This window comes from Olea europaea, chromosome 3 (assembly GCF_002742605.1).
Source record: "Olea europaea var. sylvestris chromosome 3, O_europaea_v1, whole genome shotgun sequence".
Lineage (NCBI taxonomy): Eukaryota > Viridiplantae > Streptophyta > Magnoliopsida > Lamiales > Oleaceae > Olea > Olea europaea.
The window spans coordinates 3,559,764-3,576,299 of NC_036239.1; the positions used below are offsets into that span (position 1 = coordinate 3,559,764).

Consider the following 16,536-nt stretch of genomic DNA (forward strand, 5'->3'; position numbering starts at 1 on the left):
TCATTTTATATTATATTTTTCTATAAATTTTGGCTATTGATAAGGGCTTGTTCTTTCTCTCCCTGTGGTCGTGCCCATAGAAGGAGAATCGATTGCGAGCTATAAAGATTTTATCTTAGAGCCGTACAATGTCAAAAGTACCCGCACAAAAGAGAGGCCACATAACTTTAGGACAGCAGTTATCGCGACTCTCTTAAGTCAGCTTTTCTAACTTTATTCTCATATTTATTATATTTGACTCATGCTTATAATTGATAGTTCATTGCTCAAATCACGTTATTTTTACAACACATACAAGATATGAGACTTGAATTTCACATCGAAACTATGGGCTTTCTGTTAGGGTTTACATGGATTTGGACTCTCCAACCTTAACCAATAGTTTTTGGGGTATGGTTCTCCCATGATCCTTAACGAGTTTGTTTAATAAATAAATGTATAAAGAAGATAAATTTCCACTAAGTTCGTGCGTGCAACAAAATATGGATGGCCTGTGACTTGAAGCATATAATGTGTATTGTTTCAATACAACAATGCACATGAGGTGCTTTATTAGTTTTTATTTAGAAGAGTCCTGGGTTACAGAAGTATTTCTCATTTAAGAAGGTATTTGTTTTGGAAGGAATATGTTGAATTGATGTTTTAGTAAAAGATTGAGATTCACAATGTGTCTCGTAAGACTTTATTTAAAAGAATGCGCTTATGTGATATGCGTCGTAATCCATGACAAGTGGAATTATACATCAGTCGAGCCCTCGAGCTGCTTCTTCACCTCTTCTATGATTCTCCGCATTGAGGACTTGCTATGCACTTAACAAATAGGTGATATGTTTCATGATCTTACAGGTGGACCTTTCTAAGAATGATACTTCAAACCTGCTCTATTCACTTGGTGAAATTATGGAAAATATTTAGTATAGACTTCCTGAAACAAATTTTCAAATTCAAATCTTAATTGTTTAATTTGATTGTTCGGCTAAACTATCTTACAATGGACTCTGCTATTATAGCTACTTTAAAATTCAAATTCATTAAATCCAATCTTACTACCATACTATTTATTAGATTAGTTTGACCATTTGAACATCTTGAACCATTATGATCAATGAGTTTCATATGTTGAATATTTGTTTAAAATCAATGGAATGATAATGGGCTAATTATTGGGCTCAATTGTGGAATTAGTAGAATCAAAAGAAATTGAAAAATGGAAATTCTGATTTTTGCCTATGCTTATTTTTGTGCATACACAAGAAGTGTTTTGGCCAAAACAGAATCAAATTTGCTTCACTATGCGTACGCAAGATTTATACTATGCGTACGCATAATGTTAAAAAATAACCGTTGGCTAATTTTCTAATTTGAAACTTGGGAAAAGTTTTGATTAAAAGTTGCCACTTTTTATTCTGTTTTGACCCCATTTCGTGGTGTATTAATTGAGGCTTATAAATAGGTGATGAATGATCAATACAAATACATTAGAAACATTGAAAAACATTTTGAGATCCACATATCATTCCACATTAAATCAAACTATTGATTCACATTCATATTCAATATCTTCCTTTGTGTTCTTAAAATTTTGAAAGATTGCACTTGTACTTTAGTGTTAAATCCTTTACAAGGTTTTATATAATCCTACAAACCGTTTTCCAAAACCCTTAAGCATCTTATTCAATCTTGAGAGGGGGCAAATATCGTTTAAGGAAAGCGATCCAGCGTCGAGCCTTCGAATTTGTTCTTGACAACTTTTTGATTTCTTCATCTTGTTATTGTAATTTTTTGTTATTCCTTTTGTCTCGTCTTCAAACTCCTTTGTTTCCAACATCATCCTCGTCAAATTAATTAAGTTTTTTTGTTGCTTAATATTTAGGGAAAATTATTATAAATCTTGGGATAGAACCTGTTGAATAGATTTTGCTGTTTGAGCAATGGAATTTTCTCGTGTGATGCTCTAGTGATGTCTCAAGAGACACAGAGCAGAAGCACGAGGTTTGTAAAAACTTAATATTTGTTTAGATCTCTCATTCAAATCCAAACCAAGACATAAGCCTCTTATGTTGTTGACATAGAAGAAACTAGATATCTTGAGAGCTTGAGATCATTGATCAATGACTCTCTCTTACAATGCTGCTGAATCATGGTTCAACTTCATTTACAAATCAAGCATCAGACCAGTGAATATCTAATCCGCCCCAGTTTTTCTTGGGCGCACCTAATTCTTTCCAGACAGCCTTAGAGGAATCAACAATGTTGTTAGGACATGGGGGCTGATAATCAAGGATTGAATCACACCCCATTGTGGAGTCACACTTATCAACCACTATTGCATTCACACTCTTCCCATTCTCGTAAATAGTAATAAATTTTTAGCACCTCTTCTCATTGTTGAATCACCCCATCTGGTGTGTCATCTGTGTGGTACTTATTGTCCCACTTCGATGGCCCACCACCATCACCCCTGTAACGACCCAAAATTTAAAGATTTAAAATCGTTACTAAAACCTTTATTTCATAATTAAATAAATTATATCAAACATTTTACAGGAAAATCTTTCTAGTTCCATCTATAAAATAAATAAAGCCTATGGAAAACATAATTAACTGAACCACGTCCCAATTAACATGAAGATAAAACTGAAATAATGCTAAAAAATAAATAAATAAAATTTCATAATCATGTTACTCAGAATTTATTTATTTTGAATTTCATAATTTCTGGCATCCCAACTCCACCACATCGTCCCGCCAACCAACGACTCGTTCTAATCTGTGAGGAGGAGGGAAAATGGTAAGTACATAAAAATACTCAGTAGGATATAAAATTAATGGTGCAATCCTGTATAAAAATTTTAAAACATGTATCAGAAAATCATGCCATCTCATAGCTTTAAATCCGATAAGAACTCATATTATATTATATCATATCATTGTACTGAAATGGCCATATCATTCATATTATAGCATATCACATCATAACTTTAACTTTCATGAGTACAAAATTCGTCAACATGAAAAAATATATTTAAACAGGCTAGAAAAACACTGCACCTCAATATCCTACCTCGTAATAAATCAGTTTTTTGGAAGACAAACTCCAAATTCACGTTCCAAACTTATTTTTTTTTGTATTTGTTGCTGCTATCACCGTATATAGGTGTCTAAAGGTGAAAGAGAATATTGAATTTTAATAGACCTAAAAGTCTTTCAAAGAAGCAAGTTTTTTTTCCCCTCATAAAGAGTCTCAATTCTATACAATCATTATTTCTTCCCTATCTAATCAACGAGAGAATCTTCCATGGAGCGGTCGCACCGCCACCCAATGGAAGGAAGCCACCTCATCGGGGTGGCCCACCATCACCCCGAAGTGGTGGGTCACCTCGACGAGGTGGCGCATCATTATAGGGCGGGCGCACCACATGGATGGTGCGCTCGTCCCACTGAAGTTTTAGCCCTAATCAACACATGGTAACCCCACGTGGTGCGCTCGCCCCACTGAAGTTTTAGCCCTAATCAACACATGGTAACCTATCACTATCATCTCCCAACAACCTAGGCAAATAAACTATTTTAAAATAAAACACTCCATACACGTGAGATGTGGCGGGTACATTTTTATCAAAGGTTAAATTAAATTGTAAAACTAATTTTCATCTACCTTTTTCAAATTGAAATATCTTGGAGCTTATTTATCCGAATCGACTTTTTCTTGGGCCTAATATACATTATTAATTATGAGCTATCCAACGAGTATAATATCGATATATTTATCATTACTCTATCTATATTTAAATATTTGACCAAATTAAAATTGAATTTATTGTATTTATTATTTTAGTCCCCTAACTTTCCAAATTTAAAAATATAGTATGAAAGTAAATAAATTCTAGTATATGCGAATTTTCGGGGTTTTACAATCTTCCCTCCTTAAATATTTTGGTCCTCGAAAATTACCTTGGCTAATTGAATAGTTTTTGATACTTGATCTTAAGCTCCTCTTCTTTTTTCCAAGTTGATTCATCCCGTCCATGATTTCGCCATTGTACCTTGACCAGGGAACTTCTTTGTTTCCGAGTTGGTGTACTTTTCTGTCTAAAATCATCGTTGGAATTTCTTCATAAGATAGATTTTTTTGTACCTCCAAAGTTTGGCAACTCACCACATGATTAGGATCATAGACATATTTTCTGACTATCGAAGCATGGAACACGTTATGTACTGCTGCAAATTCAGGTGGTAAGGCCAGTTGGTAATCCACAACACCAATCCTTTCAAGGATCTCGAAAGGTCCAATGAACCGCAGCCTCAACTTCCCTTTTTTTCCAAATCTCAACACACCATTCATTGGTACTACCTTTAGAAAAACCTTGTCGCTTACTTGAAATTCTAAATTCTTTTTTCTACCATCAGCATAACTTTTTTTGTCGATCTTGCACTGCCTTTATTCTTTCTCTAATCTTATCAACTGTCTCAACTATTCGTTGAATGATTTCAGGATCCAAAATTCTATTCTCCCCGACCTCATCCCAATGGATAGGGGATCTGCACTTCCTACCATAAAGAGCTTCAAATAGAGCCATACCTATAGTGGCCTGAAAACTATTATTGTAGGCAAACTCCACTAATGGCAGATGTGTTTCCCAACTACCCCCAAGATCTAAAATACATGCCCTCAACATATCATCCAGAGTTTGGATGGTTTTTTTTTATTGTCCATCCGTCTAAGGATGATAAGGAGTACTAAATTTCAATTTCGTCCCCATAGCAACCTGCAAACTATTCCAAAATTTTGATGTGAAACAATGGTGACAGGAACTCCATGCAATCTAACTATTTCCCTAATGTATAACTGTGCGAGCTGTTCCATGTTGAAGTTTACTTTGTTTGGTAGAAAATGGCCTGATTTCATCAGACGATCAACTACTACCTAAATAGCATTGTGACCTCTAGCTGACCTCGGGAGGCCTACCACAAAGTCCATTGATATGTGATCCCATTTCCATTCTGGAATATCTAACGGTTTCAGTAGTCCTGATGGTCTTTGATGTTCTCCCTTGACCTGCTAACAGATAATACATTTCTCCACGAATAGACCAATTCATCTCTTCACGTTTCTCCACCAAAATGTATCTCGAAGATCTCGATACATTTTCGTACCACCTGGATGTGCCGAATATGGGGTAGAGTGAGCCTCTTCCAATATTTCCCTTCTTAAACTTTCATCTTTAGGTACACATAACCTTCCTTTGAAAGTCAGCATCTTATCTGCAGATATTTCAAACCCTACATGTTTATTTGAACCAATCTCAGTCTTTATCTTCTGTAGAAATGGATCCTTATCTTGCGCTTCCCTAATTTGATCCCAAAGTGTAGGTTGAATTAAAAATGCTTTCATCATCGTTGTAGTCTGAGTCGGCGGTGTGATAATTTCTAATCTTAATTTCTCAAAGTCCCTTATCAAGTATTCCTGCACCGTGGGTAGAACTGCTAACTCTGATCCTGTCTTTCTGCTTAGGGTATCTACAACTACGTTAGCCTTACCCGGATGGTAATGAATTGTACAGTCATAATCTTTCACTAACTTTAACCATCTCCTCTGTCTCATATTCAATTCCTTCAGTGTGAAGAAGTATTTGAGACTTTTGTGGTCTGTATAAATTTCACACCTCCCACCATAGAGATAATGATGCCATATCTTTAAGGCGTAAACTACTGCTGCAAGCTCCAAGTCATGAGTTGGATAGTTTTGCTCATATTGCTTCAATTATCTCGAGGCATAAGCAACTACTTTTCCATGCTACATCAATACACAGCCCAATTCTTGTTTGGAGGCATCGCTGTAAATCACAAATCCATCAGAGCTATCTGGTATTGTCAATGCAGTAGCTGAAACTAGTCTCTGCATGAGTTCTTGAAAACATTTTTCACATTTTTCTGTTCACTGAAACTTTACACACTTTCTTGTCAACTGAGTCATCGACCCTGCTATTTTTTAGAAGCCTTCAATGAATCTCCTATAATAACCAGTCAATCCCAAGAAACTGCGAACTTCACCCACACTGCTCGGCCTTGGCCAATTTGTTACTGTTTCTACTTTAGCAGGATCTACTTCGATTCCTTCGGCGGTAACCACATGACCAAGGAAACCTACACGATCAAGCCAAAATTCGTACTTCTTGAATTTGACATATAATTTCTCATTCCTCAAGGTTTCAAGTACTACTCGAAATTGTTCCTCATGCTATTTCTTGTTTTTGGAGTACACAAGTTTGTTGTCAATAAATATTATGACGAATTGGTCTAAGTATTGATGAAACACTCTGTTCATGAGATCCATAAATATAGCTAGGGCATTGGTCAAAAAGGTATGACAGTGAATTCATAGCGTCCATAACGAGTCTTGAAAGCAATCTTAGGTATATCGCTTGCCCTGCTTTTCAGTTGGTGATACCATGATCTCAAGTCTATCTTTGAAAACACTGTAGCACCCCTTAACTGGTCAAATAAATCTTCTATTCTTCGCAATGGGTACTTATTTTTGATGGTCAGATGGTTCAATTCTCGGTATTCAATGCACATCCTCATACTCCCATCCTTCTTCTTGACAAAAAGTACAGGAGCTCTCCAAGGAGATACACTTGGTCGAATGAAACCTTTCCCCAACAACTCCTCTAATTGCAACTTCAATTCTTGAAGTTCTTTTGGTCCCATTCGGTACGGGGCCTTGGATACTTGTGCTGCTTCAGGAACCAAATCAATTGTAAATTCCACTTGCCTATCTTGTGGAATGACCGATAAATCTTCTGGGAATACATATGCAAAGTCTTGCAAGATGTTAATATCGTTAATAGTCATTTCTGTACGTTGGGAACTGTTGATATTAACCAGAAATCCTTGACATGACTCCTTTCTCAACATCCTTTCTGCTTGAATAGCTGATATAAGACGAGGTAAAGACTTGAACTTTGCTCCAAAGAAACATAATTCTTCCTCTCCCAGCCTCTAAAACAATACTTCTTTCTCGTGACATCGAATGGTCGCATGATTAAGTCCTAACCAATCCATGCCTAAAATAACATCGAAATCTTTCATCTCCAGAAGGTATAAGTCTGTTTGTAATAATTTTTTGTCGATCTCTAACTTCATAACCTTAGTCATCCGATTTGTACAAAGAGTTCTTCCTGAAGGGATGCTAACCTCTAATTCATTATTCGTTTTCACACATGCAAAGTTTGACCTAGCAGCGAAGGATGCAGAGATAAAAGAATTGGTAGCCCCAGAATCAAAAAGTACGTAAGCGGGCACATCAGATAATAACAGAATACTTATTTGTAGTTATAGTGTTAGACTAGCAACTAAGGGACAGAGATAAAATAATGTATGGTCCTAGGTAAAAAGAACATAATCACGTATGTTGAAAATATTAATAATAAAATACCTGCAATCATATTCGGATCCTGCTCCGCCTCATGTTGATTCAGCGTAAAAACTCGAGCCTTTGCTTTTTTATTCTTGTCTTGATCACCATCCTTCTTCTTTGGAGGCTTTGTGCAGTTGAGGGCAATGTGTCCCGACTTACCACACCGAAAACACATGTTCTTCCCAAGTAAACATTCACCTCTGTGGAGTTTATTATACTTAGGACAGGGTGAAATACTCCCACTCATCCCACCAATACGAACTCCTGTGCTTAGTCTTTTATTTTGCCAGTTACGTCTGTTCTTGTTCTGATCACTCTACTTTCTTTTTTCCAACGACTCCCTGCTCTGCTGGGCATACTGTCCAAATGTTGTCCTATGATATGAAATAGCATGGGCTCTCTCCAACGTCTCACAATATGAGGTGAAACGATGGGACATAATGATCATGTCGATCTCTGAGCGCAGTCCATTTTCAAACCTCCTAATCTTTTAACTTCAGTATCCACTAAGTACAGGGAATATCTTGGGAGCTGCTCAAAATGCCTCTCATAATTAGTAAGCAACACGTCTCCCTGCTTGAGCTGTAAAAACTCTGATTCCTTGAAATCTCTAAAAGCCTGTGGAAAATATTTTGCCATCACTTCATCCATAAACTGCTCCCAAGTCAAGTTACGTTGCTACTCTTCCGTCCTAGTGCGTGAAACAGATTCCCACCAGTGACTATCTACTCCAACAAACATAAATTATGCGCATAGCACTTTTTATGCATCCGTACAAGCGATGTGTCGAAAGATGCGCTCTAAACCTCTAATCCATTTCTCAACAGCCAGTGGGTTGGAACCACCATCGAAAGTCGGAGGCTTGTACCTACGAAATTGCTCAACCACCGAGATGGCTCCCGAGACAAATGAAGGTGCATTTTGTTGTGGCAGTACATTCTGTGGTGGTGGCGGTGCTTGGCTTTGTTTGCTAAGCTCTTGTACGACTCGTAGTAAATCGCGCATCAAGTTTATGTGACTAGGTGGTGCCATTTCCTAGAATTTAATTTGAAATTACCAGTCATATTCCAGTACTAAGTCTAAAAAGTTGTACTTATTTTATCGTATGCATATCATAAATTTAACGAGAAAAATAATCTTAAAAATTTAAAGATATGCAATTTAAAATATTTAAATCATGCAAAATGTTTAAGTATATTCATCTTCTTACCCCTTTTTGCATACCTTAGGGTGGTCGGAGGATGGTCGATTGGTGGTCGTTGAGTGCCAAAGATCACTCATATATTTAATAACTTTAAATTATTATTATCGTTAAATTCATAAATCTTCAGAAAAAATATTAACCTTTAACAAATATTACGCAATGAAACAAATAAACATTTTATTACACGTAACATTTATAATGTGTAAAATCCAATGTTTTTATATATATATATATCATCAAAATTTATTTATTTATTTATTTATTATTATTATTATTATTATTATTATTATTATTATTATTTCATGGGGAATTACATCAAAATTTTAGCTACTAGAAAATATCATATACTAGTGCATTATAAATTTCACCAATTTAAAAAAAATCTAGTAACTAAGTAATTTAGTGATTATTGTGGCTAAACATAAAATTTATTCTAAGAAAAGTATTTCTAAAAAGTCTATAAATACATACACACATAAACTATTTAAACAAACACACTTTTTTTTTTTTAATTTTTATTTTAAACTGTTCACGGTTTGAACAGTGACCCATCATTGTTCACCATATAAAAATTTTAAAACATGTATCAGAAAATCATATCGTCTCATATCTTTAAATCTGGTAAGAGCTCATATCATATTATATCATATCATTGTACTAGAATGGCCATATCATTCATATCATAGCATATCACATCATAATTTTAACTTTCATGAGTACAAAATTCATCAACATGAAAAAAATATTTAAACATGATAGAAAAATACTGCACCTCAATATCCTACCTCGTAATAAATCGATTTTTTGGAAGACAAACTCCAAATTCACGTTTCAAACTTATTTTTTTGTATTTGTTACTGCTATCACCGTGTATGGGTGTCTAAAGGTGAAAGAGAATATTGAATTTTAATAGGCCTAAAAGTCTTTCAAAGAAACGAGTTTTTTCCCCCTCATAAAGAGTCTCAATTATATACAATCACTATTTCTTCCCTACCTAATCAACATGTGGTAACCTATCACTATCATCTCCCAACAACCTAGGCAAATAAATTATTTTAAAATAAAACTATCTATCTATATTTTAATATACACGTGCACTAACAACTCCCAATCAATTCAAAATAAAAATAAAACACTCCATACACGTGACACGTGGCGGGTACATTTTCATAAAAGGTTAAAATTAAATTGTAAAACTAGTTTTCATCTACATTTTTCAAACTGAAATATCTTGGAGCTTATTTATTGAAATCGACTTTTTCTTGGGCATAATATATATAATTAATTACGAGCTATCCAACGAGTACAATATCGATATATTTATTATTACTCGATCTATATTTAAATATTTGACCAAATTAAAATTGAATTTATTGTATTTATCATTTTAGTCCCCTAACTTTCCAAATTTGAAAAATATAGTATGAAAGTAAATAAATTCTAGTATATGCGAATTTTCGGGGCTTTACAACCCCCCTCCTCGAAACCGTTGATGGTCAGAATGCCTTTCATTTTGCTTAAAATATTTGGTGAGCACTTGTATATATCATAATACTCGCCTTATTTACAACAGTTGGAGTCATTTTCCTGATTGCATTTCCCTTTCCGTGGTTTTTTGCCCTTAATCTTGCCACCAGGCTTGCAGGATTTAACCCTCTAAATTCAAGGCCATAATAAGCAGAAACATAATGAGAACTGGGAAATTCAATAATGTGTTCTGCAAGTTGGTTCCCAGCTTTTACATACTGTATGTATAGCATAATTTAGTTCTTATCTGGGCTGCAAAGATGATTGACATAATCAAGGGAATCGTTGTGACTTCACCATATTCTAGGCCGATCAATTTAATATCAAGATTCAAGATGGGTCCCTTATCGAATCTCTGCCTTGTTAGTGAACTATTCGTCGTTTCAGCACAAGTAAACCTAAGTGAATGTCCTTTGGATCTTATTCCGGAGGCAGCAACAGATTTATATTGTATATAATTCTGATCTATATTAGGACTGCCCAGTTTTGAGAGAGAATAACAAAATGTCATCTTTAATTCACGAGTCTTGACTAAGGTACAATCATTGTGTGATTGGTGATGGTAGACTCAATTCATTCTGTACATTTACACTGATGAAACCACTGCATAAAGACAAATACAAGAGAAACAAGAAATGAAACACTTAGTTGGTCCATTTCTCACAAGATTAATATCGGTCCTAATTATCTGTGGGTGGCAACATATAAATTATGAATCAAATGATTCATATCTTGAATGATGTCTAGTTTAGTAGGACCATTGATTAATATAAGTTGCCCTCTGCTATTCTCAGCCATAGGAATCATCATCGTACTCTTTGTCTCTGCTTAATCGTAAATTATATTTTCCTTGACGGGATAGGAGCAGTTTTAATTTGTAGGACTCTTGAGCAATAAGATAATTTTCAAGTGATAAATTAGTAAGCTAGGAAGTGATAATATATGCTTAACACACTCTAATTTGTACACACACACACACAATACTTTACTAGATCATATTCGAAAAAATGTGAAATTATTGTGCTAGGAGTTGGACCATAGACATCTTCCTATTAAGGCACCTTCCTCCTCCACTCTAGCATCCATTCGATACTGTGACAATAGGCATATATCATCATAGTGCAAGTTCTTGTCAAATTCTGATGGCACACCACCATCTCTACAGTTCTCGAAACTATTAAGGGTCAGAATTGCCTTGCATAGATTTTCCCAATTGATAATGCCAAAATAATTCACAATATACCAAAGTGTTAGGCATTATGTTTGCTGAAAGTGATAGGGGAATCAGATATTCCAGTGGACTGTTCTCCGGATTCCGCCAGCAATTTACTCCATTTTCAAATATTATATAAGACTGTGCCGTGGCTGATAGGTTCCTTTTTGTATTGTTTTCTTATCTTAATAATAATAGCAGAAGTCGGATTATTCTAGAGAAGATATAGACCTTTTAGATGAGACGAGTTAGAATGGTATGAGAGTAGCTGAAATAGTCACGGGTATAATTCTGGCCTCAACTCATTTGTGACCTAGGGCTGCAAGTGTGTTGATGAAAAATATAAATAAAGAAATGAGCCCTGCCTCTAATAGCTTAGTCTTTAGATATGATGATTTAACAAGTGTGTAAAGGAAAGACGGGGCATTGCTTAATATAAATTTTCACTAAGACAGGAAAGTGGACTGTTGCAGTGATTTGAGAAAATTTTAGTCATTTACAAATCACAGATAATTTACCATCACTCACAGTTCGTTTGAACCCTTCAATGGACTTTATGACTAAATAACATTAACAATCTTCATGAATACTCTTTAGTACCTTGAGCACAATCTTGGCATTTTCTGTGGCCAAACTTATATAAACCAATTAGTTGATCACGCTTTTCACCAAAACAAATCATTTCAATAGTGGGCTTTGAGCGATCGAAAGAAAAGATGAAGAACTTTAGCTTAGGAGCACTTCTTTTTGTAGTACTCTTTCTTGCTACTCATTTCTCAGAGGCTAGACTTCAAGGGTGCAAGCCAAGTGGCAATATAATTGGAAAAAAGCCACCTCCTGGACAATGTAACCAAGAAAATGACTCCGACTGCTGCAAACAGGGAAAGTCTTATCCCACCTACAAATGTTCACCTCCCGTGTCAGGAAGCACAAAGGCGGTCCTTACCATTAATAGTTTTGAAAAGGGTGGAGATGGAGGTGCGCCATCAGAATGTGACAACAAATACCACTCTGATAACACACCAGTCGTTGCACTATCAACTGGATGGTACAGTGGAGGGTCAAGGTGCCTTAACAATATCACAGTAAGTGCTAATGGTCGAAGTGTCACTGCTATGGTTGTTGATGAATGTGATTCTACAATGGGATGTGATGACGACCATGATTATCAGCCTCCATGTCCTAATAACATTGTTGACGCTTCCAAGGCCGTCTGGAAAGCCTTAGGAGTGCCTGAAGATAACTGGGGCGACTTGGATATTACTTGGTCTGATGCCTAGTAATATTAATAGTGTTTTCAATTTATGATATTGTAAATTGATACTCCATGTATTATATATACACACTGAAGCATATTTTGTATTTGTTGTCTCATTTGTTGGTTTAGGATTCTGTTTGTATAGTAATTTCCTTAATGAATGAATGAAAATATACTTTTGTATAATAAATTCCCTGTTGTGTTGATAATTCACTGGCATAATTTTTTATAAATTAAACTTTAGGAAGACAGGTTGATTCTAGGATTGATCTCCAATAATTCCTATTGTAAATTATCCTCTAGTGAAAAAGATAAGCTTATCCTCTTGGATTCTTGCAGCACCATCTGAACTCGAACTAGTCGAGGTAGATAACAAATTATAAAGAAGAACCCTTTTTTTTTTTTTTTTTCTCTCTCTCTCTCTCTCTCTCTCTCTCTCTCTCTCAATGTAAGATATGAGTTATAAAATGGCATTCTCATCTCAAGTAGTTATATTGTGCAACACTCTACATTTCAAAGCTATCTAAAAAATGCTTCCGCATCAGAGAGAACCGTCCAACGCCATATCCAATGACACGTACAAATGCCTAAATCGAATTTCAAGTATTACTATTGTCACTCTCTTTTATATGAACAAGAATCAGCTCAAAATCCTCCTAAGAAAAAACGGTGGGTAGGTTAGTGAACATGTATCATAATAGAATTCCTGTTTACTGGACCTGACAGAACTATTAAAGAAGAAAATCAAGTTAATTTTTTTTATACAATACTAACCAGCATTATTAACAAACACGCCCTAAAACTTTTCAGCAATAAAAATTCAAACAGGACGAAATACAGGACAAGATAGCAGGCCTTATAAGTAAAGGTACTAAGGGGTCGTTATCAATCTTACTTGAAAAATCCTTTGGATCATTTGAGTTAAACATAATTAATAATCTTAATTGAATTCTAATCTTAGATAATGTTTTCAATCTTGAGCACAATCTTGTCATTTTGTTGGTCCAAACTATTATAAAACCCCCAAGTACTTGATCCTGCTCTCAATACCTGTGCACGGAGAAGCAAAGTAAAATCATGAAGAAAATAAGCTTAGGAGCATTACTTATTGTACTAGTTTCTCTTGTGCCTCGTTCTTCAGATGCAAGGTTCCAAGTTTGCAAACCAAGTGGAAAAATAAAGGGCACAAAGCCACCTCCTGGTAAATGTGTCGAGGATAATGACTCCTTCTGCTGTATTCCGGGGAAGCTCTACCCCACCTACAAATGTTCCCCTCCCGTGTCTGGAACCACCAAGGCAATTCTAACCCTTAACAGTTTCGAGAAGGGTGGAGATGGTGGTGTGCCATCAAAATGCGACAAGAAGTACCACTCTGATGATACACCAGTTATCGCACTATCAACTGGATGGTACAATGGAGGGAGAAGGTGCTTTCAGAACATTACCATAAGTTCTAATGGCCAAATGGTAAATGCTATGGTTGTTGATGAGCGTGATTCTACCACGGGCTGTGATGAAGAGCATGATTATCAGCCTCCATTTGCAAATAACATTGTTGATGCCACAAGAGCTGTATGGAAAGCCTTGGGGGTGCCAATGAATGACTGGGGCGAGTTGGATATTACTTGGTCTGATTCCTAGGCCACAACTGTTTGAATGTATTTTCAACCTATAATCTTCTCTCGTCTTTCTCTTTCTCTTTATTTCTATTTTTTCCTTCTGCTGTATCCAAGTGCTGAATGTAACAGGAATTAATCGTACAGTTTAGCTATAACTGCTACAATTCTTTCTGATCTGCTCTTAATACATCAGATTAAAACTAAAAAGCACAATTTCTCACTTTCTGAAGTTGTAAGATGATGACACTAGCACAAAGCCACAAACAAACAATCGAAACTAGGAGCGTAAGAGTTCATATCATCTTAAAACTCATTAAAATCTTAATCGAGTGTCAATGATAACATTGAACTACCTCATCTGATAGCTTACGCCATTAAAGGACCACATGTATTTAGTTAAATAAACTCTTCAGCATGCTCCATTTTGTGCAAATTGAATTCATTATTTAACAAAAGCTTTACACATGCAAAACTTTTGAGAACACTTAGCCCTGGTTCGAGCCCCATTATAATGAGATTGGGCAAATTTTTTTGCTGCCACTGTCGGCCTGCATTGATTGACGGTGCAGGTAAGTTGAAGCAAGTAATTGTCTTCACTTGACTTTTGAAGTATCATGGCGGTCCATAATTTGGCATTCCCATCTCACCCTCAAATACATCAGTGATGAAAATAATTTGCAACTATGATTGCATGGGTATTTCTGGGAACAGAATTATGAAAGTAAGGGTGTAATGGTCTTTCAATTTTAAATGGCATCAGTCAAAAATCTCTCATCTGACAAGTGTACTATGCCATCAAAATTTTTCAATGTCGAAGTCACCGTTGAAAATTGTGAATTCTCATTTTAAAGAGATTCAAACAGGTACTTAGCAACTATACAGTTCAATTTTTTAGAAAATACAAACAACCAAGTTACGTTTCACCATAAACCAAATTTGCAGCGTGGAATGTAAATGTTGTTGGTGTTACGCCTCGATTATTCGCGCCTCGATACCGAAATGCCATCTCACCACTGAGGCCGAGATCAAGTAGACCCTACGTAGCACCATTTACTCCGACCTGAAAACGACCCTCCCGAAGCTTCTCCGAAGTGATATATCGATTCCTACTACTGATCTGCCGAAACATCTCACCTCCAAGGTCGAGATCAAGTGGACCCTGGTTAGAAGATCCGCTTCCAATTTAAGATTTGTCTTGCACCTAAGGCTTAAATTGATTTGACGTCTTCATGATGCTATTTGATGTGACTTATCAACTTTATGTCAATTCAACTCGGGGGAAACAAACTGTCCGCCCACTCTACAAGCGCGGCTGATTGACGCCTATGGGCAGACGCTTCATACCGTCAGATGTACACACGCGTTCCACATCCAGCGGTTCATACCACCTATAAACACCTAAGGTTTGGCAAGAGGCGAAGGTAATGAAACTCTCAATACATAGCATTCCAGAACAAGTTTATATATTCTCCTCCCCCTTTATTGATTGATTTGTGTAGCCCCTGGGCACTGTTCCGACCACCCAAACCTGACTTGACCGTCGGAGTGTATACGGTCGCCACCACCCCCGTCGGTTCCGGCCGTGTGCGCCTGACCGTTTGTTCATTTCGTAGGGAGAAATACGTGGAGTAGCTATAAGTTAGCCACGTGGAGGAGCCATTTTTGGAGGTCAACAGTATACGGCCACCACCACCCCTGTCGGTTCCGGCCGTGTGCGCCTGACCGTTTGTTCATTTCGCAAGGAGGAATACGTGGAGTAGCTATAAGTTGGCCACGTGGAGGAGCCATTTTTGGAGGTCAACAGTTTGGCGCCGTCTGTGGGAAACTCACTCCCCATTTGAAGTTTTGCGTTCCCCATCGGAGAAGACACCGAAAAACCGGCGACTGACCCTGAAAAGGGGGTATTCTTGAAAAAGAACAAAGTCGAATTACAATCCAAGTTCTTACTACCCTTAAAAAAAAAAAGGTAGGATGAGCTACAGCCGTGAAGACAATCCCATGAGAGAGGCCTCTGAAGAAGAGGTACTCCATAACAATGTTACTCATCAGAAACCGCATCACCGGCGTCGACGAGGCGAAAGAACAGCCATACTCACTGAACGAATGGCCCAAATAGCTGCGGGTATGAGAGACATAGCAGCTCAGAATATGGCGATGCGGGAACTTCTCATGCAAGCCCAGGGACACCAGAGGCCCCAAGGATCTTATCCGGTACAGGAAATCCCTTTGTCTCACTCTCGAGGCCACATGAGCCGGCACACAGAGCGTCTTCTCGAAAGAGAGGGGAACACCGAA

The 16,536-nt window shown here is 36.7% G+C and overlaps 1 protein-coding gene and 1 pseudogene across 1 annotated transcript; one reads left to right on the forward strand and one right to left on the reverse strand.

Moving 5' to 3' along the window:
- Positions 1 to 314: 314 nt before the first annotated feature.
- LOC111377059 lies at positions 315 to 12,046 on the reverse strand (annotated as a pseudogene).
- Positions 12,047 to 12,080: 34 nt separating this feature from the next.
- LOC111377069 lies at positions 12,081 to 14,446 on the forward strand. Its single transcript, XM_023000119.1, has 2 exons — positions 12,081 to 12,631; positions 13,771 to 14,446. Exons 1-2 carry the CDS (start codon positions 12,081 to 12,083, stop codon positions 14,261 to 14,263), a joined length of 1,044 nt encoding a protein of 347 aa, XP_022855887.1. The 3' UTR covers positions 14,264 to 14,446.
- The last annotated feature ends 2,090 nt before the right edge of the window (positions 14,447 to 16,536 follow it).